The sequence below is a fragment of the Talpa europaea genome (genome assembly GCF_964194135.1).
Source record: "Talpa europaea genome assembly, chromosome: 4".
In the NCBI taxonomy this organism is placed as follows: domain Eukaryota; kingdom Metazoa; phylum Chordata; class Mammalia; order Eulipotyphla; family Talpidae; genus Talpa; species Talpa europaea.
In genome coordinates, this window is record NC_140070.1 from 114,190,581 (window position 1) to 114,216,556 (window position 25,976).

Below are 25,976 nucleotides of genomic sequence, written 5' to 3' on the forward strand. Positions count from 1 at the left end.
AAGCCCGGGTGATGTCTTCCCCAGTCGTCTTAGTGCGCACGGGAGCCGGATTGGCACGCCTGTCTAGCCTGCGTTTGCCCCCTCACTACCCCTTTTTGTAATGGTGGCTCGTTCAGTGCAGCATCTTTCAAAGCCCTGCTTTGGGTTAGCATGGGTGGAGTAATCCCATAGGGTTAAATAGTAACTGTTTATTGATATTGGCAATACAGGTATTAGATAGATAGGTATTACATTCCAAGCACAGAATTACACGGTTGCACAATTATTTTATTTAACTCAGCTGCCTATATAATAGAGCTTAGCCTATTTAACAGAAGGGTAAGCTGAGTCTCATAAATGGTAATTCAGTCACCGAATATTATGGCGCATTATTCTGTACCAGTCACTGCTCTCGGCATTGAGGGATACAGCAGTAAAAGAAAAGCTAGAATTGTCATGATGCTGGAAATTTTCGGGCACGCTAACAGACTTTTCTACCCGCCCAAAACACCATTTTGCTTCCTGGGAAATGTTTACCTGAATAGTAATAGTGGTTATGTATGATAGAGATTTTTTTGAGGTTTGTTTTTTTTTTTTAACTAGTGCTTTGATTTGATTAGATTTGATCATTGTTTTGATTTCTTCAGTTAAAGCAGGTTATCAGAAAAATAGCTGTGTCCATTTTTAACAGTGGGAAATGTTCTCCCTCTCCCATCCAAAAAAGCCTCTGATGGCAGTCAAGGGTCTGTGAAACAAGCTGTCGAGGGAAGCGCTAAGCTCAAGAAAAGTGGAGGTTTTCATTTGTGGTCTCAACAGTCCTTTTTACTAAGTCCGTTTCTGGAGCTGAGCTTAAAGCTAGACCCATGACTGAAGTGGAAGAGACAAGAGACCCATGGACAGTTTCGCCTTTAATGACATTTATCAAAAAGTTAGAACTTTCAAAAATTTTCTGACATAAGATTTAGCTTTCTTTCTGAAACTCCCTCATTATAAATAGATTTTAATTTCTTAAGCATTTTCGCCTCATATATCCCTCTATGCCTCAGTGCTGTGCAGTCAGAGGGTGCTAGGTCAGGGGGTGATATATTTTACTTAGTAATTATTGAATATCTTTGCATGAAATTAAGTGTACTAGTGCCCTTTTTTTTTTCTCTCTTGCACCTGTTAAGGGTGAAGTAACCATGCAGGCATTTCTAAAAGGTGCATCTATCAGTACTAAACCACCATTGGCCAAGGATCGGGGAGTTGCTGCCTCTGCAGGACATAGTGGAGAGAACAAGAAAGCCAAACCTGTGCCATGGGTGGAAAAATAGTAAGAATGCTTACTTTTTGAAATAATTTATCAATTTACTCTGTTACAGGACACGACAAGGGACACTCCAAAGCCCTTAAACCTGCCTGCCCTAAGTAGGTTCTGCCATCTGTCACATCAAGACAAAACATTTAAGACTTTTAATGGAAAGAAACTTTAACACTATTAGTGTGCAATATACAGAAAAGACAAAGAATATAGTTTCCAAATCAAGCATCCAAAGTTACCCATCTCCTTGTGGGTAAATAAATGTTCAGCCAGGGGCCTCCCCAGTAGTGCAGCAGGTTGAGCGCCATGTTGTGAAGCTGTCCACAGCCTTGTCAGCGTGCGTTCAATTCCCAGCCAGCCAGGGAGCAACCCACATGGCGTGGCAGACCTCCCCTGCCTCACCTGCTGCTCCCCTCACCATTGTCTTCAGTCTGTCTGCCTGTTCTGCTCCCCACTCTATCTCTGGTGAATTCTCTCACCCTCCTTTGCCTCTGGTCTGTACCCCAGTTCTTGTATAAATAAATAAATTAAAAAAATAAATAAATGTTCAGCCAAACAGGGTTTGGCTGCCACAAGTCTGGGCAGAAACAGCCAGAGCAGTCTAGGAGGAAAAGAGCAAAATCAAAATCAAGACCAATGCTGCCATTGTTAACTTCCCCACGGGTCTCTCACCCACATCTGTTTCAGCCAGTCCAGAACCAAAAAGCAAGTGCAGCTTCTTCACGTGTCTCTCTGCTCCTTGTGCTTCCTTTGGGTCTCCTGACTACCTACCCTTCTTCCTCCCTTCCCCAGTCTCCTGTCCAGCTTCTTTTCTTTTCTGCTTAGCTCTAACCTCCCTTGGGTGTGGCAGAGAACTAGGAACCAACCTGTTCCCTGGGGACCACCCTGTTAAATAACCATTTTTGATCACTTTTTTTTTAAAGGGGGATGATTTGCTTTGTTTTGGTGTTATCCTTAAAAATCATGTAGCTTATAGAACCATGTAGCTTAGAATGATCTAATTTAATTTAACCTCATAGATGAACTAGATCTTCTCTGTGACTAAGGTCTACTGTTTTCAGGGCTGGGATATAGCAATAAAGACAAGACAGTTTCTGTAAGCTGGGTATAAGCTCTTGGTTAGAATTCTACTTGAGTCTAAGCAGTCTGTTCCCTTTTCATTACTGATAAGTGGAAATTGTTAAATTTTTTATACATTTTTGGGAAGAAACAGCCCTTAAGAGTGGCACTTAAACTTCATCGGCTTAGTGCTATTATGACAAATACTTCTAATCTCCGGTGTCACCGCATGATTATTACCAAGGCTTTGCAGACTACTTATATGCCAAGTAAGGTGCATATGTTTTGGTGGTACCAACAATGCTTTTAAAAATAAGAAATTTCGCATAAAAATCTAGATTTTTAAATTAAATTATATAAGAAGAAGGAAATAAAAATTTTCAGCTTATCAAGAGTTTAAGCAACACTAGGTACAAGTTTTTACCTAACAGTAGTTAGGCGAACTGGAGTTCTTCTCATTTTAGGAAGGTCATATGTTCCTCAGCCCATCATAGTTCCTAATATTTTCTCTTGCCTTACACTCTGCCTTCTTTATTCTTGTCTTCCGAGTCCCTGCAGGTATTTGAATCTGAAGCCATAGTTTATAACATACACTGGTTTTCCTAGAAAACATCTGATATGAAGTTCCTGTTTAGAAAAATATGAATCAAAGAAAAACTGGACTACTTGATTTTAGGCTTGGGATACAATGCCTAATCTTAGGGTGGGAATATAATTTTGTTCTAGCTTCTTTTTAGTATCACTAGTTATGATATAAGATGAAAATTATAAATTATTAATACTTCATATTGGTTAAACTTGTTATTTTGTTACTCCTCAATGAAGTGAATAGGTGTGCATTTTTTTTGTGCAGATGATGTAAGAAATTGGTATTCACCTATTAACGTACTAATTATATTTACCTATATTGAGCTAATAGTTCTCCCTTTTCAGCTTAGGTGTATGATCTTCTAAAATATAATAACTTTCTAAGCAAATGTTCCTGTAAATTTTTAATCATTTGGCATTTGCTTAATTTTGTAAGTCTAACAGATGCAAACAATACATATGGAAGAGTGAAACATTATTTCACACCTTTAGTATTTGTTTGCTTGTAGTAAAAACAAGTGGAGTTTATCCTGCTTCCAATTATCAAAATTTCTCATTTCATTACTGATATATGAGAATTACCTTTTAGCAAAAGGAAATCTGTGGCTGCTATAAATAACATATACTATAGTACAATATAATCTCTCTTTTTTTTTTCCAGCCGCCCAAAATGTGTGGATGAAGTTGCTTTCCAGGAAGAAGTAGTTGCAGTTTTGAAAAAGTCTTTAGAAGGAGCTGATGTGAGTAGCAGATAATGTTTATAATAAGCTTAATAATTATTCACTTTTTCTTTCTTTATAACTTCCTGTGCCCTTTAAATACTATGCTATAAATATCGTAGACCCTTGATAACTACTTGTACCATAGATGATTAGTTCAACAATATTTTTTGAGTAGCTCCTATTTGATACTGTTGTGTAGTGCTCAGGTGTAAGCCATTGAGTAAGAAAGACTGCGTACCCTATTTCATCAGCTTTTATTTTAGTGGGGAGAGACAGAGAATAAACATGTAAACCCAAATAAATGTGAGAGTTATAGTTAATATTTTGTGCTATAAAGAGTTAGATATTCTTTGAAAGTATAATTGCTCCCCTAATTTTATGATCTGGTTTAAACTACAGTACAATTGTGTCTTCTGCTGTGATAATGTGGGATAAAGTATCCTTCAGTGACTTGCATTTTAGATAATTCAGCTACAGTAAATCCATATGAAGAATTAGCAATTTTAAGTTCTATACGATAAGTCATTTAAAAGCTCAGTGAAGGAGGGCCTCCCTGGTGGCACAGGGATTAAAGAAACAGTGCAATCAAGCTATCGCCAGACACTGCAGCATGAATTCAATCCTGAGCTAGGGAGCTAACTGACATGGTGCAGCAGACCTCTCTTGTCTCACCTGCTGCTCCCCTCAGCAGTGTATTTCTGTAGATCTGCCTGTTCTGCTCCCCACTCTGTTTCTGGTGAATCCTCTCACCCCCCCGAACCTCTGGCTTACACCCCAGTTCTTGTATGCATAAATAAATCAATCTTAAAAAAATGCTCAGTGAAGGAAGGGGAAAAGTTGCTGATGAAACTAGGATATGATTTTTGCTTTATTCCTATTTTGTTTTTTGCTGCCATCTTTTTCTTTCTGAATTACACTATAGTAGTACCTATTTTGAAATAAATTGTATGTCTACTACTTAAAATCTTTTTCTTTACCATTGTTTGTTTTGATTTAATCCAGCTGTCTTTATCTTTTAATTTTATAGTGTTACACAGTTTTGCATCATAGTATAGATTGCAGGACAAGATGTTTTTTCTCTAATACTTTTTTTTAGTATAATCCACTTTTCACTTTATACCTAACTTACAAGGAGGCTAAATTAAGAATTCTCTTTAACCTCTTGTTTAATATTTTATATTTTCCGACTAAGTTTTAAAACTTTAAAATGAAGTAACTTTTAAATTCTTAAGAGTAAAGGAAAATAACTCATTCCTTTATTTACTTTAAAAGGTTTTAAAGTACAATTATAATAAGATTCTTTTACAGAAGTCAATTTTAAGAATTGGTATTTCACATAAAGTTCTTGAATGTACCATACATATCAGACAGTATTGTGATAGTTATCTAAATCATTACAGATGTGGAGGTGAGCACATCAAAATAAGCATCATAACCATTAAAACCTGAGATGCCTAGCAATTTGGTCTTTGTTTTTAACTAGTGAATTTTATAGTTTGTATCTTAAGCTGTTTATTTCCAATATAACATTAATAGTCTTGTAATTAATATACTTACGTATATGTTGGCTTATTTGGCACATATTGAGTACTACATGAGATGCTAAGAATATAGATGTAAATAGAACAAAATACTGATCTTGACTTTTTTTTTTTTGGATTTGATTTAGTTCTACAAGAACTGGGGTGTACGCCAGAGGTACAGGGGATGAGAGGACCCATGAGTCAGAGTGGGGAGCAGAACAGGCAGATGTACTGAAATACACTGCTGAGGGCAGCAGCAGGAGAGACTGGAGAGGTCTGCTGCACATTGTGGGTCATCTTCCTGGCCAGGGATCAAACTCATGCCACCGTGTCTGGCGATAGCTTGATTGCATTGTGTCTTTAACCCCTGTACCACTGTAAAGACCCTGTTCTTGATCTTCTTAAGCTTCCCTCCAGTGAGGTAGACAGGTATTTTCAGATTAAACCCAACCATTAAGTAAATAATATATAAATTACATCAAGTCAAACAAAGACTGATGAGAGAGTAACAGAGTTGTTGGAGGCCATCATAAGTTCAGGCCTGGAAATTGAGAGGTGGTAAGCAGTTCATGGGTGGTTTTGCAGGTGATAACAGCAAGCAGATTGGGGTTTTTTTGTTTGTTTGTTTGTCTGTTTTTGTTTTCTGAGTGTGAAGCCGGTGGATACTTTTAAGTTGTGAACAGAGCTACATCAGGTTTGGGTGAAGAATGAATGAATTGGAGGTGGGCAGTGAGATTAGAAAAGAAAGAAAGCAAATAGGCTGTATTGCCTAGTTTCCTACATAGAATGATTTTTGTTTGTGGAGAGACATGCACAAGAAGAATGTATAGGGCCTCCCCAGTGGCGCAGCGGTTGAGTGCTGGGTTGCGAAGCTGCCCGCGGCCTCTGCGGCGCCGGTTCGATCCCCGGCTGCTCCCCGGCCACCGGAGGAGGGTCCCACATGGCGCACAGACCTCTCCTGCCGCCCGCTGCTCCCCTCAGCAGTATACCTCGGTCCTTCTGCCTGCTCTGCCTCCCGCTCTGGCTCTGGTGAATTCTCTCACCCTCCCGCGCTTCTGACTGTACCCAGTGCATGTATAAACAAACAAACAAATAAATAAAAAAACATGCCTCTATAAAAAAAAAAAAAATTAAAAAAAAAAAATTAAAAAAAAAAAAAAGAAGAAGAATGTATAGTTTTGTAACAACTCACTAGACTTTAGTACATTTATTAATGTGTACCACGGATCAGTTGCCTGATTGATAGGAGCTTAAGTAGCTAGACTTAAAGTAGATAGCTAGCTATTTAATCCTGTAATTTCTTCCTCTAATATACTGTACCTGACTTGTGTAGGCATCCCTGCAGGACACATATGGTGTTCTGGAGCATTGCCTGGCACTTACTAGTTTCTTAGTTTTTTTTTTAAATGTTTTTATTCTTGGAATTTCAGCTCATCCAGCTTTGTCCTTTTCCCTCAATATTGGCCAAGTTCAGTTGCTCTTTTTTTCTATTTCTCCTTTAAAGCAACTAATATCTTTATAAAATATAAAATCTATCAGATCCTGAGCATGAGGTTGGGGGGAGGAACTGACAGAAACCTGGGATTCCCTTCAGAAATAAAGGTTCTAATTCCAACTTTTAAAATTCCACCTAGGTAGCTTATTTATAGTCATAAATACTGATTCAGTTTAAGATATTAGGGAGACATCATTTTCATTTTCTTGAGAAAAAAGTACTATATGAAAAAGTAGGTTTAGAACTGTTAATACATGATAGCAATTTTGTTAAGAAATCTTTGTTATTTGCTTTTTTTAAAGATTTATTTATGCATACAAGAACTGGGGTACAGGCCAGAGATATGGGGGTGGTAAGAGGATTCACCAGAGACAGAGTGGGGAACAGAACAGATTGACTGAAATACACTGCTGAGGGGAGCAGCGGGCCAGACAGGAGAGGTCTGCTGCGCCATGTGGGTTGCTCTCTGGACGGTGGGGGGAATTGAACTCGTGCTGCAGTGGCTGTGGACAGCTTTATAGGTTGCGTCTTAACCCCTTGCGCCACCAGGGAGGCCCAAGAAATCTTTGTATTTGGCTTAGGTGTACCTTCTCTATTAGGAAATCATTACAGTGTTCCATAGATATTTTTAATCATCATTTTCATGTATTTGTGCCAGAATACAATTTTTAAATAATAAAATTTAACTTTTGCAGCTACCCAATCTCTTATTTTATGGGCCACCTGGAACTGGAAAAACATCCACTATTTTGGCAGCAGCCAGGGAACTCTTTGGGTGAGTTGAAATCTCTTTTGGGGCGGGGGGGGGGGGAAGACACCAAAAATTCTCTGGTACTGTTTTTCTTTCTCTAAAAATTTGCATTTGGTTTCCCTGTGAGGCTATTGGGTTTTATTTTTGTTTCTGAATTTTTTATTAATCCAGTGGGCCCATTTCCAAATGTTTGCATGTACTGCAACACAAAAAACCTCACCTGTTTTTTCCCATCACTTTTAACTCCTTCATTATGATTTTAGAACCCCAAGGACCCAACCTAACTCCAAGCATGCCAGTGATTTCACTACTTTCTTCATAATTGTATTTGCAGCCATTTAATTTTTCAGTAAAACCTGCTGTGTTTGATACTACTGAACCATACCACTCCTTGACTTTCCTCTTGTGCTAACTTCCCAGGATCTGCCTGTGGAAAAGCTAGGTAGCTCCTAGCCCACAAGTCTCCTGAGTGTAGACAGAATGTGTGCTAGCTGATGTAGTATGATTGCAGGTATATCAGAATATCTCTATGAGCTACCTTCTTATTAGCTCCCTCTTTCTAGATTGGCTATCTGGGTTTAGCCAAACATTGTATAGGTGATCTTTACCACGAGTTACAAAGACTTATCAGTCCAGGTCTGATATCCATGGATGACCTACCAACATAACAAAGGCTATCTTGAATTTATTCAGAATTTTTATATTAGGTATAGCCAAAAGGTACATCTGAAATAGCACAGCAGAAAATAATTAGGCCTTGAAACCACCAATGTTAAGGTAGTTTGTTCTAGCAAAATGTGAAGAAAGATAAAATGGAAAACTCAGTGGGTCTAATATTTTACTTTATTACAGCAACTTTTATTTTTTAAGGGCACTATAAGAGGTTGATTATTCCATAACTCAGTTTCTAAACTGAAATAGTTAGCAGTATAATCATAATGAAACTAGTTAGTTATTCCAGAGTAGGTCCATTTAGATTACATAACTTTTTAAATATTTTAAAATAATGTTTGTCTTGACAGGACTAAAAGAACTTATTTTAATTATCAGTCCCATGCCTAATAATATATGTGGCTTTAAAATAGAAAATAAATACATTGCGTTTCTAAATGTTTATGCCCATAAAAAATGCTTAAGATATCTATCATGCTTTTTAGGGAAAATAAATCCCAACTCTTGTTTTCTTATTAAAAAGAAATACATATATATGTGGAAAAAAGTTTCAAAATGGTGGTTTGGTGGAATATGCCAGTCTTTTTCTTTTTTTTTTTGATGCCACAGATTTCCCTATAGTGAGCTACTTTTAATATTTTTTTCCCAAATTGTTGCAGTTTTAATCCAGTAATTTTCTATATAGCCATCCTATGGAAATAATTCAAAATATACTATACTGCAGCATTACTTAAAATTATAATTTAAAACTATCTAAATGTATAAATATGTTAAGTAAATTGAGTAAATGATGGTATAATCATAGGATGAATATCATATGACTGTTAAAATGGTATTTGCAGTGGTTCTAATGACATGGCAAGATAATTATGATACAAATCCTAAGTAGAAATTTGATTTAAATTTTTATATATTACGTGATCACATCTAGCTATTTTTTTTAATATTTTTTTTTTAAGATTTATTTATTTATACAAGCACTAAGGTACAGGCCAGAGGTGCAGGAAGGTGAGAAGATTCACTAGGGACAGAGCCTTGAGCACAGCAGGCAGAAGGACCAAAATACGCTGCTGAGGGGAGCAGTGGGCAAGACAAGAGAGGTCTGCTGCGCCATGTGGGAATCTCCCTGGCTGGCCGGGAATCAAACCCACGCTGCAGAGGCTGCGGACAGCTTCACAGCACTTCGCTCAACCCACTATGCCACCGGGGAGGCCTCCTTTTTTTTATTTTTTTTAAGCATGGAAGAACTCCAAAATGTTAACTGCATGTCTCTGCAAAAGAAAAAGAAATGATGATATACTTTCCATCCATGTTGTTTACTGTTTAGATTTAAACTGTTGTAAAATGTGCAGGTGTTAAAAAGTGGTTTAAATCTTGGTTTACTTATTTATGGTGTTCCATATTTGTTTCATTTTGCTATAGGCCTGAACTTTTTCGATTAAGAGTTCTTGAGTTAAATGCATCTGATGAACGTGGAATACAAGTAGTTAGAGAAAAAGTGAAAAATTTTGCGCAATTAACTGTGTCAGGAAGTCGTTCAGAGTAAGTAAACTCACCTCTTCTCTCCTCAATAGTGTATTTTATTTATAAAATAACTTTATTTGTGTAAAATGATGTTATATTTGTGTAAAAACTATATATTTGTGTAAAAGGAATGTTTTACATGAAATTTGTGTAAAATGAAATTTCTACCAAATTTCCAATTCCTTTTTCATGCTTCATCATTTTTATTAAATTACTTAGGCCCAGACCTATCCATTATATACTAGTTTTAAGTTGCTTAGTTATCAAGGGTTTTTAACTGATATTTTGTCTAAGGAATAATTATTTTTTGGTAAAGATTTTATTTATTTATGCATATAAGAACTGGGGTCTAGGCCAGAGGTATGGGGGTGGGGGACGGTGAGAGGATTCACCAGAGGCAGAATATAGAGCAGAACAGGTGGGTTTATTGAAATACACTGCTGATGGGAGTAGCATTAAGACAGGAGAGGTCTGCTGCACCATGTGGGTTAGCTCCCTGGCTCGGGATCAAACTCATGCTGCAGTGTCTGGCGATAGTTTGATGGTACTGAGACTAACCCCTGCACCACTAGGGAGGCTCCAGGAATAATTATTAATCAAACTTGATAGTTTGGTAGTCAGGTATTTTAAAGTTTTGCTGTATATTCATAATTAGGGTAACCTTGTAAGTTCTTACCTAAACTGGAAAGTTATTAGAGTGAAAAAGGAGGTATTAATTAATAATTAAAATAATTAAACAGGGGTGTTTATGTGTACTACTTATGCTCCAAGTGTAGTAAAGGTCTAAGTTAAAATTTTTGATATCCATCTTGGATTGGATCAGACATAAATAATGTGTCTGGTAAGTAATTATTAGATCAAGAGTATATAAAGAACTCTGACAATCCAATTAAAACATGGGCTAAGGATCTGCATAGACATTTCTCCAAAGACTTATACATGTTCCCAACAAGCATATGAAAACATGCTCATCAATATTATCAGCTACTTAGAGAAACAAAAAACAACTTTACACCCAATACAATGACTATAACCAAAAAGCAAAGAAAGAAGTACTTAAGAAGTAATAAAATTGGAACCCTTGTCCATTATTGGTTGGAGTGCAGAACAGTGCAGCCATTTTGAAAATTTTGCATTTCCTGTATAAGTTAAACAGAGTTACAAGATCCAGCAACTCCAGTCATAGGTAAATACTCAAACATGGAAACAACCTAAATAAATATCCATCAACTAGTGGATGGACAAATAAAATGTCACAGGGCCTCCCCAGTGGCGCAGCAGTTGAGCGCAGGGTTGCGAAGCTGCCCACAGCCTCTGCAGCGCCGGTTCGATCCCCGACCGCCTGGTGAGGGTCCCACATGGCGCGCAGACCTCTCCTGCCACCCACTGCTCCCCTCAGCAGCATACTTTGTCAGTCTGCCTGTTCTGCTCCCCGCTCTGGCTCTTGTGAACTCTCTCACCCTCCCGTGCTTCTGACTGTACCTAGTGCTTTTGTAAATAAATGAATCTTTAAAAAAAAAAAAAAGTCATATATTCATGTGCCATAATATTTGACAATATAAAGGAATGAATGAACCTTGGAAACACAATTTTAGGTGAAAGAAGCCAATCATAAAAGATGGTATTATATTGTTTTGTCCATAAGAAATGTACAGAATAGGTGAATCTGTGAAGAAAGAAAGTAGATCCATGGTTGCCTATGACTGGGTGAGTTGGAAGAGAAGAGGATTGATTCTTAATGGGCACAGGGTTTCTTTTGGGGATAGTGAGAATGTTCCAGAATGCGATAGTAGGGGACACTACACTGCACTACACTCCTATGTATTTCTCTTCTCTAAATCAGTGGGAAACCATGTCCTCCTTTTAAGATTGTGATTCTGGATGAAGCAGATTCTATGACTTCAGCCGCTCAGGCAGCTTTAAGACGTACCATGGAGAAAGAGTCTAAAACCACCCGATTCTGTCTCATCTGTAACTATGTCAGTCGGTATGTATATTGCCCTGAAAATAGCCTTCTGGCAACCTTATTTTGATAACCTCAACTAGGGAGAGAATAAAGTAAAACATTTTCAAGGTTACATTAATTTCTGTATCAATTCATGATGTGGATTACTGATGAAAATGAGTTCTTTGGGGGGAGTCACTTCTTTAGACACTGACTTTTTTCCAATATTTTACAGAATAATTGAACCCCTGACATCTAGATGTTCTAAATTCCGCTTCAAACCTCTGTCAGATAAAATTCAACAGCAGCGATTACTAGATATCGCCAATAAAGAAGAAGTCAAAATTAGCAATGAGGTAATTACTAATTTTACTAATTCCTTTGAAGAATGCATAGGACAAGACCGTGAGTCACATATATTGTGCCCATTTCTGATGCCATTTTAAGCTAAATGAGCAAGTTACAATGTCTAGGAATTACAGGTTCAGCTTTCTGTTTCTAAGTTATTTAAGCTAGTTTATTACCTGTTAATATTTGAGAGACCAAAACTGGGGCAGAGTTCATATATATAATGCAAATCCTGCAGTGACAAATCTCTGCATAATGAGAAGATTTTAGTCTCTTAGCTAATACTTCCATTTAAAGAATTGATAGGATGAGATTCTGGTACAGTTGAAAGACTAAATATGCCTTTTCATTATAACAGAATCTGACCATATTCTGAATTTTTTGTTTTATATAATCAATGAAATAGGGTAAGTATATCTCTCTCTTTGTTTCTGCAAACTTATTTCAGAGGCAAGAGATTTCTTCTTCATCCTATCAGATCAATGCTCTCTCCATGAATTCTGCCACTGTTGGGTTGATAATTCTTCAAAAAGGGGAAATCATCTTTTTTCCATGTATAGGTTAAACCTTTTTTAAAATTCAAGTCAAAAAGCCGTAATTGGCCACTATAGCTAAGAAAAACACAATTTTTTTTTTTTTTTTCTCTTTAGGGAATAACTTACCTTGTTAAAGTGTCAGAAGGAGACTTAAGAAAGGCCATCACATTTCTTCAAAGTGCTACTCGATTAACAGGTGGAAAAGAGGTCACAAAGAAAGTGATCACAGACATTGCTGGGGTAAGATCACTAGATACTCTAAAATGTTCAGTTGAATTTTCTGGAGTGACTTTTAGAAAATCTCCACCCCAACAAATACTATTGTTTTAATCTATAAAAAAGTATTGTTTTAATCTATAAAAAAGATTCAGTGTTTGATGAGTGCATGTTTCCTATTTCATAAACTCCTATTTGGTCTATGGCCTTCATTTCCTTGCTGCATGCTCCTGTGGCAGTAGAGAGCTCTCTGGGGCCTGTTAATAAGGAAACCAATGTGTCCCTTTCACGAGGGCTCTACAGACCTCATGAGTTAATCACCTCCCAAAGGCACCACCTCCTAATACACGAGGATTTCAACAATAATTTTGGGGAAAGACATTTTGTCTAGATGTGCTAACTAATATACTAAAGTATAAGGAAGTGCTTCAGGGATGTGGCAGTTAAAATTTTTTCAGTATTTGTTCTTGTATAAAATCTGATAAAGGTTGGGTCACATAAAAAACAGGAATATACCAATTTATAGAACTTGGAGTGTGGTACCTGCTTTTGAATATTCATTTCAGGGTGGTTTTTTTTTGTTTTTTTGTTTTTTTTTAAGATTTACTTATTTATGCATGCAAAGAGCTGGGGTGTAGGCCATAGGTGCAGGGTGGGTTTGAGAAGATTCAGCAGCAGAACAGGTGGATTGACTGAAATACAACGCTGAGGGTAGCAGCAAGACATGCACTTTGTGGATCAGGCGGTGAGGGGCTCAGCTTCACAGTGCTGACACTTAACCGCTTGTGCCACCAGGGGCCCCCCTGTAAGGCCTTTTCTGTACCATAATGAAACAGTCCCCTATTTGGAGAAAGAGCACTTCCCTTAAAATTGCTTTTCAAATAACCTTACTGTTCTGAGCAGTTACAGCCACTGTGGAGTCTGGTTTCTCAAAGCAACTGTTGAGAATTTAGGGGAAACATTATGTAAACATAAGGAAGATTACTAGCTAATATATGTGGAACTTATTTTGGTGCCACTTTGGGGAAGAGTACAACTAAAGCTTAAAGTCTAGAACCAAGGGGAGGATGGATGACTTGTTGAAACTCTTCACACAACACCTTTCTTTTTAGGTAATACCAGCTGAGACAATTAGTGGAATATTTGCTGCCTGTCAGAGTGGATCTTTTGACAAACTAGAAGCTGTCGTAAAGGTAACAGTCGGCCTTAACTTTGGGGAAAGGCAAATTGTGCAATCATACTGAACATAATTTTGTTACAGGACTTAATTGATGAAGGTCATGCAGCAACTCAGCTTGTAAATCAACTACATGATGTGGTTGTAGAAAATGACCTTTCTGATAAACAGAAGTCCATCATAACAGAAAAGCTTGCTGTAAGTATGCATATTCTAGAAATATAAACATCAAATTGAAAGGAATTCCTGATGGCTTTCTATTTTCTTGTAGGAAGTAGATAAATGCTTAGCAGACGGGGCTGATGAGCACCTGCAATTGACCAGTCTGTGTGCTACTGTGATGCAGCAGTTAACCCAGAATTGTTAAAACCGTATTCAGCTTTCCTTTGTGAATTACTTTCTGCTGAGAATAAAAGTGACCAAACCACCTTTAAAGTGAATATACAATTTATTTAACATTCAAACTTCATTAAGACATGTGCAATATGGCAATTTTACTGGGGGTTTAACCCTACCTAGGATATGATCGCTGGGGCTTAGCAACAGGGTCCAGTTCACACTTAGCACTAATTAAATACTTTATTGAATAAATACAATACCAAACAAAATGCATTCAAATGCTTTCTAAAAAAAAAATCAATTTTAAAGGCCTTTCTATTCAGGCTAATGACAAAACACAATAAAGGCAGATATGCTAGTTTAACATAATTGGCTGATTTTATACAGCACTTATATCTTTTAGTCCACAAGAATATTATTAAATGATAGAGAACATCTAATACAACCATTTCTACAGAACTAGGAAATAAATTTCTAAGAAAAAAAGATTTTACAGACCCCATCTTTATACCCAACCCCAACAGTCTAACTCTAAAGAGGATAAAGCCAATGACTTTCCTCACAAGAGCTCACGACTAGAGTCGCTTTGCTATCAAAATCTGTATTTCTGATCCGTTATGAGCATTGAGACGATTCAAATATTCCCAAAGAAAGAAGCACAATGCACGATGTGATCGCCTATTCAGCAACAGCGAGCACTGCATTCAAACTATCTCATCCCAGGAATTAAATAAGGTCAGCCACATTCATTGGCATTTCCTCCACTGTAGTATTGTAGAAAGTCTCAATGTCACGAAGAATCCTCTTGTCTTCTTCAGTAACAAAGTTTATAGCCACACCTTTCCTCCCAAATCGACCCCCTCTGCCAATTCTGTATAAGAAAAAGAAAATCAACAATGAGAATGTTACTTCTTATGTAACTCATGAACTACTGAACATGAAGATCCACTTGTTAACCATCAGCAGCTGTTTACTTATCAAGGTTATAGTTCGTGCTTCTAATTGGAGCACTAGCTGCTAACCAATATCTAGAGAAAAAAATCTTCCTTTGCAGTTAGTGCCAAAAGGAGTCAAGGCTTGTCTGGCTGCAAAACGAGATTTATCAGGTGTCTTGAGCATTATTTTTTTTAAAGCAGATGACAGTACTGTGTTTGGGGTAGTGAAATTAAAAGCCCATACCAAAGTGGGCCAGCCAAGAGCAGATGTCAGCCTGGGACAAATGTAAACACCAGGGATGAAACAAAAGAAGTTATGTAATCCATTTCGACGCACTCCTGGAACTGTAAACTGTAAATACAAATGCTTTAAAGGTTAACTATTGTCTAAAACTTACAATTTCTTTCCAGTGGGAAAACAATTATTTGGTTGGTATGGTAACCCAAACTTATCACTGCTTTTTTGCTCAGTTTCACACGTTATGACTCAAATTATTCAACGTGTTTACCCCCAAGAGACAGCTTTCTACCTTCCTGATACCAGACAATACAAACCACCTGACAGGCTAAAGCTATTATGTAAAAAAATGCCCTGGCTGGATCAACTTAAAATATCAAATAATCATGACAAAAGAAAAACAAATATAAATACCGACTCGCTCTTTATTCAAACAGTGTGCTGTTTCGCTTATGATTCCACGTCCTAAATTACGTCAACGCCGTTTCTGAGCGCCATCTCGTCATCAACTGCTGCTATCGACTCCTGTATTTTTTAAAAAGTCTTTTTTTACATCATATAACAAAGTACAATTCAATTTATTTAGGGATAAAGCCACTATAGCTAAACCAGGGACTGCTCAAAATTGCTACCAGACGACACCAAGAAAATCCCAACTAGAGAGATCACCAAGAAAGCACAAGGACACAAAAGATCACTAAGAAAGCTAAAACCAACAAATCTAAAGTCTCAACTCTGTATTAAGCCCACCACTTGGGCAGCATTTTTAACTGTTTTCCCACTGTGTGTGACCAGTTTTCCCCTATACAGCTAAATTATCTTACAAAGTTACTGGTTTTTTTTTTTTTAACTGAATGAATTCCCTGCTTTGTGGTTACCGTTTAGACAAATCAGCCGGTAGAAAAGCAATCATGAATTCACTTTACCAATACAGCAATTGTAAAGATGTACTTTACTCACCTGTGAATATAATTTTCACGATTGGTAGGTAGATCATAGTTTATAACCAGAGACACTTGTTGCACATCAATCCCACGAGCCTGAAATACAGGGGGTGGGGGAGTGCATTATTAAATTTTAAGTTAAATAAAGTGGACACCAATGTAATGTAGGCCACAAAATAGTAGTGAACTACATGTTAACGGATATAGTCCACTGTGGAGTGTGGTCTTTACGTTACTCTCCCAAATAGCCCAAACTGGTAAAGGTTATTAGAAAAACCTTTCCCCCAAAATAACTTTTGGTACATTAATGAAAGCAGCAAAAACCAACTTACCAACAAGTCAGTAGTGATCAAAACACGGCTTGATCCTGATCTGAATTCCCTCATGATAACATCTCTCTCCTTCTGGTCCATGTCACCATGCTGCAAATGAACAAATTTTCTTAAGAAAATTAATCACCAGACAAATCATTAAAATTTTATCAACATGTATGAGACCAAGCGTCCCTGGCTGCTACAGGAGTAAAGCAGACAGGTATAGTTAAGAAACAACTTTATTTTGAGCAGGGGGAACGACAACACAGCACTCACAGCTATATTGTAGTCTAAATCCTGCTTTAATGAAAATACTACTAAATTGTCATTAGGTCCGAAATCCTCTTACCAGAGCAGAAACTGTGAAGTCCCTGGCATGCATTTTCTCAGTGAGCCAGTCCACTTTGCGCCTTGTGTTGAGAAAAATAACAGCCTGTGTAATTGTCAGTGTCTCGTACAAGTCACAAAGTGTATCCAATTTCCATTCCTACAGCATTTCAAGAAATGAGCAGTCATCAAAATCATTTCCAACTTACATGTTACAAATTCACTGAGAGGTCAACTTATTGCACCAAATCTTAAGACAAAGGACACTGGACATTAAGAAAGAGGTCCACCCCAGTCTTTACAATCTAGTGCTGTTTTACTTTTCTTCTTGTGTGTACTCTGCTAGCATTATCACAAAAACCAAGATATATCCTAGTTTCTGCAATTTTAGCACAGTGCTTATACAAGAAGACAAAAAACAAAAAATCTGCCTACATTTTTAAAGTGTTAGAAAAGTAGACAAATTACCTCTCTTTCAACATTAATATAAAATTGTTTGATCCCTTCAAGGGTCAATTCTTCCTTTTTCACCAGAATTCGAATTGGATCTCTCATGAATTTTTTGGTCACTTCCAACACATCAGTTGGCATTGTGGCAGAAAGCAACACAACCTTAAAAAGAAACAATGATAATGTCACACCAAAAAAGCACAACACTACTGGAAAAAAAAATGTCTGAGACCAAGCGTCTCTGTCTTACTATGGAATTGTAGTAGACAGAGATAGTTATGCATCAACTGTTTTAAGCAGGGGGAACGACAATAAAACACTTCAGTTGTATTGTAACAGTTCCTGCATTAAACCTAACCTCCAGCACACCCCAAAAAACCCAAATCAAACCACCCCCCCCAAAACCATCAAGAAGCTTACCTGAATACTTGTATTTAATTTTTGGAAAATCTCATAAATTTGATCCTTAAATCCTCGGCTCAACATTTCATCGGCTTCATCCAAAACAAACATTTTGATCCATTTTGGAGCTGTTAAAACAATCATTTTGCCATCTTTAGATATCCTAGTTCTGATTTTTAACAGTAAAAAATCTTAATAAACAATACTTACAAAGATATCTTCTGTTTAACATATCAAACACTCTCCCAGGTGTACCAACAACAATGTGTGGTGCTTCAGCCTGGAGCTTTTGCATTTCATTTCTAACATTGGTTCCACCAATGCAAGCATGACAGGTTGCTCCCATATAATCTCCAAGTGCCAGAATTACCTTTTGGATCTAAAAGTAAAGTGTTAATTATTATCCAGCAGTACTACGGGTTCTGTGGCTAACTTCCAAAGCATAGGGCATATATCTGGGTCTGCAAACAGCTTTTATGCATGCACAGCACATAACTAATTCCAAGCTTATTAAAATGCAGACTTACTCCTTCAAGATTAAAATCCCCCTATAAAAAAATGGCTCTTGTGCCTGTCAAAACTTGGGATCCTATCGCCCCAAATACCAGCTAAGAACTTTTTAAAAACACTTCCTTCACTATTCTCTTCGTTGTGTAGGATGGTACAATTTAAGAAGCTCTGCAATTATAGCTAGGACAAATTGTTAAATTTCCCCCACAGGGTACTATGACTTAAATCTTGAGTTTAGCAATAAAATCTAGTTTTAGCAAGGTTTTACTTCAAAGCCAATATAGCAATGAGCTTTGAAAACATAGCATGCAACAGATGCATCACAAACTACTGAGACAGTCAAATGATAACATGTCACTGCAGTTTTCATGTTGCACAACTGCATTCACTTAAAAATGGGAACAGGTCTAGTCCACCCTGAACAGAAAGCTTCCGTATCTGTTATACAACCCTGTGAGCTGTACCTGCACACCCAGTTCCTTTAACTTTCAACAAAAACTCCCTGCATGCACGGACTAAAATTAATGGGAGAGCTGATAGGACCGATTTATACTGTTTTAAATTCTTCACAGTTGTGAAACCTGAAACCTATGCAACACGCAAGCAGTTTTTTTGAACTACACTATCAATACCTGTTGAGCCAGTTCTCTGGTGGGGGCCAATACTAGTGCTTGGGTCTCCTTGAACTCAATCTCCAACTGTTGCAGGATGGAAATAGCAAATGTGGCTGTCTTGCCAGTACCTGACTGAGCTTGAGCAATCACATCATACCCTAAAAAAAGTAGGATACATATTTACCGATCCCACATCAAACGGTCAATTCTCGTTCACACCATGTATTCCATTTGGCACATGAATTATGCCCAAATAATCAAGTGATCAGCAATGAGTATGTTCCTCATTTCAGGTCAGTCCCGAAAGATGATTGCCATCATTTCACTTTAAGGAATACAAATAGGTGCTAGTCCCCCAGAAATTTTCCCTTCTATGGTCCAGGTCTATGTGGAACAGCAAATTCGTTTTTAAAAGCGCCAACGAGTTCTTTTACCTTTAATACAAGGAATAATAGCTCTCTGCTGAATAGCTGAAGGTTTCTCAAAACCATAAGCATAGATGCCCCGAAGAAGAGACTCCTTTAAATTCATATCATCAAAGTTATCAACAATCTCATTCCAGTTGCTCTGTTTTTAATAATAATAAAAAAAAGTCGTCAGTGGAATGAACAAGCTCACCTTTCCCGAGTTTCAAAATCCACACACATGTCTTACCTCGATGACACCATCGGGGTCCATTCCCTCTGGGCCGCCATGTTCTCTGCTGACGAAAATAGCAGTTAGAGAACATTCCTTCGCAAGGCGCCCTCACCTCCGATCTTATCCTCTCCCACACTTCCTAGAACTGCTAAGGCAGCCGGCGCCGCAGGGCACCTCTTGCACGGCGCGCCAGTCCACGGGCTGATTAACTGGACGCCCGGAAGGCCTGACCGCGGCCGGCCCTTCCCCCCGGCCGAGCGCGCCCGTCACGGCGACGGACCGTCTCGCGAGAGCTCCACGCGCCGAGCTCCGCCCCTTACTCTGCGCAAGCCCTTGTGATTGACGCGGGCCGAGCGGCCCGACCCTGGTTGTGCCAACGGTTCGCGGGGACGCAGTTGCCGGCCAGGGCCGTCCGGGCTCTCTCCGAGGCGAACGGACACCACCGCCTCCCTCTCCTCCTCCCCGACCCCGCCAGCTAAACTTAAGGCTCCAACTCGCACCGCCGGCCGCAAATAAAGCTTCAGGCCTCGGCCAGGGTACCCAATGCGGACTGCGCCACGGCTTTCCGTTTGTGCTCCACACGGGCAGCGAGAGCGCCCCGTATTTCAAAGCGGCTTCGGCCGGGTAGTAACCTCCGTGTCCCCGCCCTTGTCTTGACTCGCCACACCCGGCGCCCCTTCCGTCATGGAAGCTTCTCGAAGGACACAAGGGGGACTGGACCCCAAGGAAGCGCGTTTGACTCCGAAGCTTCCTGCCTCCATGCCAACTACTACAATCCCCTCTCGGGCCGCAAAATGTCCCCCTCCAACACGCCACCGAAGAAGCGCCATACCTGTTATAATCCGCGGAGCCACCAGACATGATCCGAAGAGCCACTCAGCGCCCGACTGAAAAGACAGCAGCGGCGCGCCACCCGTTTTTTATAGGCTCGCGGCCGGAACCCGTTTCCCGCGGAGGAATTTTCTCAACGCGCTTCGGTCAGCCACAAAATTGTGACCTTGGGACTGTTCCCTCAGGAAATACACTAAACACATCGATGGGAAAACCCAACTTTGGTTATTTCTCGACATTAAAAGATGGCTGGAAATCACAGAATACTGGAGGAAGTTCGGGACTCTTTGCTCTGCGGTGGAAGAATATTGCAGCAAGCGTGGTGAGGCCGCTTTCCCCGCCCTCCCCGCTCCTACGGGGTTTCCGCGCCCCTGACGCAGCGGCGGCCCGGGGAGCGGGGCCGAGCCGGGAGGCGGAAGCCGGCGGCGCGCTGTGCGCTGGGCAGCCAGGTTTCCCCCGGCCGGGGACCCAGCTCGCGCTTCGCGGCCGGCGCCCCGCCCCAGGGGGACCGGGGGACCCCGGCCTCCTCGTACGGTGCTGGCGGGGGGAGTCGGGTTTCTGCCGCGCCCACCGCTATTTGATTTGACGAGGAGGAGCCGCCTGGCCTCCAGCTGGAGCCTTTACCGCCCTTTCAGATCAGATCATTCCCCGCTAGGAAAATGTCGGCCACCCAGAAACTCAAAGAGAAACCCGGCTTTGCGTATAGGTTCAGGGCAAGAAAATAATTTGAGTTGTCATTTGCTAATGGTTTTGGAGCAGCCAACACTGCTCTTATGTTGCCATTGGTCTATGCTGTGTTGAAAACACTAACTGGTGTGAGGACTGCCTGATAAAATCCTTGTAAACTTTTGCAAGTGAATAATAAAGAGGAATGATTTTTCCTTGTAATGTAGAAATGTAAATGATTGCTTTTGGCAGATACAGCGCTATGCCACTGTGGAGCTTGATAGGTTTTGATTCTGTCCATAATAGTCCTTTTTCCTCCCTCTAAAGGACTTTGAGTTTTAATTGCCGGTACATAATAGATGTTGATTTATTGAAATTGAGAGCAATACAGACGTTGTTTAAATAAACTGCATCATTCTGTAAGCACCTGAAGCTTTCAACTGTAGCCCTAACCCTGAACCCTTGATACAGATATGTGTGAGTGTTGTACGTGTGTATATATGTATAATCACTTTACGTTAAAATATAATTCTACCCATGCTGCAAGTAATCACAAATACTCAGAGAAACATTTTCTCATTAACTCAGAAGACTAATCCGAAGTATAATAGGTGGAAAAAACTGATTTTTAATTTTATTTTTAATTTTTTATGCACACAAGAACTGGGGTACAGGCCAGAGGAGTGGGAGGTGAGAGGATTCACCAGAGACAGAGTGGGGAACAGAACAGGAAGATGTAATGAAATACACTGCTGAGGGGAGCAGCAGTGTGAGTCAGGAGAGGTCTGCTGCACCATGTGGGTAGCTCCCTAGCAGGGCTCGAGCTCATGCTGCAGTGGCTGTGGACATCCTCGTAGGTTGTGCCTCAACCCCTTGCACCACCAGGGAGGCCCTGATTCTTAATTTTTTATATTTCTATATTTGCTATGATATTTGGTTCTAAAGCCACATTATTCAACAACAACAAAAATTGAAAATGATCATGCCAGGTACTGTGACAAAAATGAATACCGAGATAACAAAGTGAACTTGGCCCTGAGTCTAATAATGCTACTGTAATATTCAAATCTAGATTTGAGACAATGCCAACATTTTCTGGTAATGGTCAAAGATACTCTTTGTCTCATCCAAAATCTACTAAAAATCTCTTGAGTTCTAAAAAACTGAAGAAAATGCTAAATTAGAAAAATGGCCAACCATTTAGTCTCACTTGAGTCTTTAGGGTGAAGTCAATCAGCAATTAACATCTAATTGTTGAGCGTTTTCTTTAGCTTTAACACTACTGTTAGTGCTAGGAGGATATCCAAAGAGTTTTAAAAGGAAATTACTAAATTCTGGGTTAGGTCATCATTATTGCCCAGGTTCAAGGGAAGGGCTTCATAATTGAAAAGTCCGTACAATTTCAGAATCAAAATTCAGACCCACATTACCTGCAACCCACAATGTTTTTCTAACAAATGCTGTGCTTACCACATTGGCATGTGCTTACTGAACAGCATTAATAAGTAATAAATGAGTTAAAGATCCAGAACATACACAGTAATGAAGTTTTGCATATCAACATAGAGCATACTCACATTTAAGATCAACTTTTCTACCTACTCGAGATCTGAAATTAGATAGCCTTCATACAGTCAACTACAAATGCTTCCTTGCTAACCTGGATCATGTGAAGCCATTGATAGTGTAAGTAATGCTAGTACCAAACGCAGGCCTCAGTTTCCCTCAGCCAATAAAAGGAAACAATTTGAAAGGAAAGAAAGTAGTTTAATTTGTCAACAAACTGAGGAAGTCAGCAGACTCATATCTAAAAGCCACTGTCGGGCCTCCCTGGTGGCGCAGCGGTTGAGCGCTGGGTTGCGAAGCTGCCCGCAGCCTCTTCAGCGCCGGTTTGATCCCCGGCTGCTCCCCGGCCACCAGAGGAGGGTCCCACATGGCGCGCAGACCTCTCCTGCCGCCCGCTGCTCCCCTCAGCAGTGTACTTCGGTCCTTCTGCCTTCTCTGCTCCCCGCTCTGGCTCTGTTGAATTCTCTCACCCTCCCTCCCACACCTCTGACTGTACCCAGTGCATGTATAAACAAAACAAACAAACAAACCAGCAAACAAATAAATAAAGCATGCCTCTATTTAAAAAAATAAATAAATAAATAAAAAATAAAAGCCACTGTCTTGCTCTTTGCCAGAGGGCAAGTGTTATTTACACAAAGGAGGAAAACAAAAGGAGATGGGCAAGGATCTGCAATGGGGAAATAGGAATTGGGAACTGTCCTTTTTTTTTTTTTAAGATGTATGTATTTATGCATAGAAAAGCTGGGGTACAGGCCAGAGGTGTGGGGGTGAGAGGACTCACTAGAGATAGAGTGGGGAACAGAACAGGCAGACTGACTGAAATACACTGCTGAGGGGAGCAGGGGAGCAGCGGGCAAGTCAGGAGAGGTCTGCTGTGCCCTGTGGGAACAAACTCACGCTGCAGAGGCTGTGAATTGCTTCATAGTGGAATTGCTTCATAGTGAGGTTCTTAACCCCTTGCGCCAGCAGGGAGGCCCTGGGCTGTCCTTTTGATGCAGGCTTTTGGAGATTTCCAGTGGGCGTCAGCTTGCTTTGTAAACACCTGATGTTTAACGTCCTTAAACTTTTAACTTCCTTATTATCCTTTAAGGATGTCCTTCCTTTTCCTTAGAATGCAAGAAGACAACTTGCTAGATGCAATAGATAGGAATGCTTATCTGATGGGGCAGGAAGAGAGACCTGTTTTGTTTCACTACATCAATGCTACAAATCATATTCTTTCCCTATATGTGCACCTATTTTAGTTTTGCTCATCAATAACCTTAGGTGAAAATTCTAAACCTTAGGTCAAGTAGTTGGTTTTGGTTCATCTAGCAATTATATGCTGCTGTTACAGGGCGGGGAGAGGGGCACCCCAGACCCCGCAAACCTGCCCACACTAAATAGGTTCTGCCATCCGCCATATTCAATACAAAATATTTAAGACTTTAATGGAATTGAACTTTAATACAATTAGTGAACAATACAGAAAAGACAATACAGTTTCTAAATCAAGCACCCAAAGTTACCCATCCACACGGGGTAAAAGTCTACCCAAATGGAATTGGCCCAGAGCAAGGCCTGAAAGTCTACCACAAGTCGAAAGTGGGGACCCACAGAAAGGATCAGAAACAACCAGAAAAGTCTGGAAGGAAAAGAGCAAAATCAAAATCAGGATAAAAGTTGCCGCTGTTATCCTCCTTGATGGAGGACAAGAAAAGAAAAACTAAAGGAGGCACCACAAGACCAGAAACCAGACTCACACAAGGAGGTGGGGGCAGAAGAGATTAGCATAACCATCAACACAGTCCCAGTATCCCGAGGCAGGGTGGTGGACACTAGTATCCCGAGGTGTGGTCTAAAGATATGGAGGTTGAGCCCAACAGACCCCAAGGTAAAGATAATAGAGATTGAGCCCATGGTAGACTCTCCCTGGTACCTTTCAAATTCTACAGTTATCCAAAATTAGCAACCAACTGATAGCTCACAGGGAGTGACCCCTCCCAAACAGAAAAAGACTGTAACAGTGCAGTCTCTGCTGCAGTATCAGCACAGGCTCAGGGCAGCAATCCCAATGCCCACCTGTGACTATGCAGGTGCCTCTTTTCACCAACTCTCTCCCTCTGCAGGGCTGCAGCTTCCAGCCTGCCTGTGACCTGTCAAGGGCTCCCGCCTGCAACCGTGCAGGCCTCTCTTAGCAAACCTGTCCCTTCTGGGGCAGCTCTTCCCGCCCTCTTGTGTCTATGCAAGTGTCTTTAACTGTTTTATCCTTTCCCTAATAAACCTGCCCTTTAAATATAACTAATGTCTGTCTTGTGGAGAAACTCACCAGGAAAACTCGCCACATGTCGCTGAAAGGGGAGCTCTGGTGAAACCTTTCCCAGAGTGAATCCAAGGACCACGCTTTCCAAACCCACAGACTCCAAAAACCACAACACTCCCCATGGGTCCCTCACCCACATCTGTTGCAACCACTCCACGACCAAAAGGCAAGCACAGTTTCTTCACGTGTCTCTCGGCTCCATGTGTCTCCTCCAGGTCTCCTGGCTCCATCCTGCTTCCTTCCTTCCTCAGTCTCCTCTGCAGCTTCTTCTCTCTCTGCTCAGCTCCACCCTTCCTTGGGGAACTTAGAACCTCCCCTTTCCCTGGGGACCACCCTGGTATACTGGTCGTGACATCTTCCTATGGAAATTTCCAGGTAGTCTCATTATTAAGGGGGTATTATATGTGCCTTCTCAAGGTTCTTACTTTATTTTCAGTCTCTTATCTGATTTTAAGTGTTAGCCAAACATTTAAAGTAGTGTCTTGAGAAACCATTGCTATAATAGTTTGTTAGAAGTATGGGTTTGGATCTTCAACTAGTTAATCACTTATGTTATCATTTGGTAAGCATAGCATATAATAAGTGCTGTCCCTCAATAATTTGTTTAAAAAGAATTGTCTTGAGCTGGACAGGGACTGTACAGTGCTGCTCCCCTCTTTATTATTCTCTTGCTGGAGAAAATTAGAGGTTAGATTCTTCAGCTATATTAGCATCTACTGAAGCAATTCAGAGTGTGGCACTCAACATTAAATTCTTCACAGTACTTTTAAAACCATTTACATGAAGATAGGTAAAGATGTTAATAGAGTTGGAGAAAATTGAAAAAAGCATGAAGTGGCCTATTGAATTATGAAAGGACTGGGCTTAAATCCATTATCAATGCTTATTAAACTTTAGTGTGTAACCAAAATATGGAGGTCTCTACCCTTATAGAGACTAAGATAAAAGTGCATTAATCAGTACATCTAAAACTGGTATGTATAAAAATCAAAGAACGATCTATTTGAAATGCAGATACATGTGGATTCTGCCCATTCACCCAGATTCATTAGTTTGATCTG

At 39.8% G+C, this 25,976-nt stretch overlaps 2 protein-coding genes across 5 annotated transcripts; one reads left to right on the forward strand and one right to left on the reverse strand.

Moving 5' to 3' along the window:
- Positions 1-1,154: 1,154 nt before the first annotated feature.
- On the forward strand, positions 1,155-14,202 carry RFC4 (replication factor C subunit 4; the record flags this gene model as incomplete). Its single annotated transcript, XM_084231571.1, has 10 exons — positions 1,155-1,291; positions 3,588-3,666; positions 7,362-7,441; positions 9,512-9,631; positions 11,457-11,600; positions 11,794-11,914; positions 12,557-12,682; positions 13,771-13,851; positions 13,920-14,033; positions 14,107-14,202. The coding sequence occupies exons 1-10, from the start codon at positions 1,161-1,163 to the stop codon at positions 14,200-14,202; spliced, it is 1,092 nt and encodes a 363-aa protein (XP_084087697.1). The 5' UTR covers positions 1,155-1,160.
- Positions 14,203-14,900: 698 nt separating this feature from the next.
- On the reverse strand, positions 14,901-20,408 carry EIF4A2 (eukaryotic translation initiation factor 4A2; the record flags this gene model as incomplete). 4 transcript variants are annotated; one of them, XM_084231923.1, is made up of 11 exons in its annotated part: positions 14,901-15,045; positions 16,308-16,387; positions 16,624-16,713; positions 16,955-17,092; positions 17,401-17,544; positions 17,803-17,912; positions 17,995-18,163; positions 18,927-19,066; positions 19,343-19,475; positions 19,563-19,608; positions 20,380-20,408. In XM_084231923.1, the coding sequence occupies 11 exons, from the start codon at positions 20,406-20,408 to the stop codon at positions 14,901-14,903; spliced, it is 1,224 nt and encodes a 407-aa protein (XP_084088049.1). The 4 variants fall into 4 exon arrangements, with proteins under 4 accessions (XP_084088049.1, XP_084088048.1, XP_084088047.1 ...); XM_084231922.1 differs by having other exon boundaries at positions 19,563-19,611; XM_084231921.1 differs by having other exon boundaries at positions 19,563-19,626.
- Positions 20,409-25,976: the final 5,568 nt, after the last annotated feature.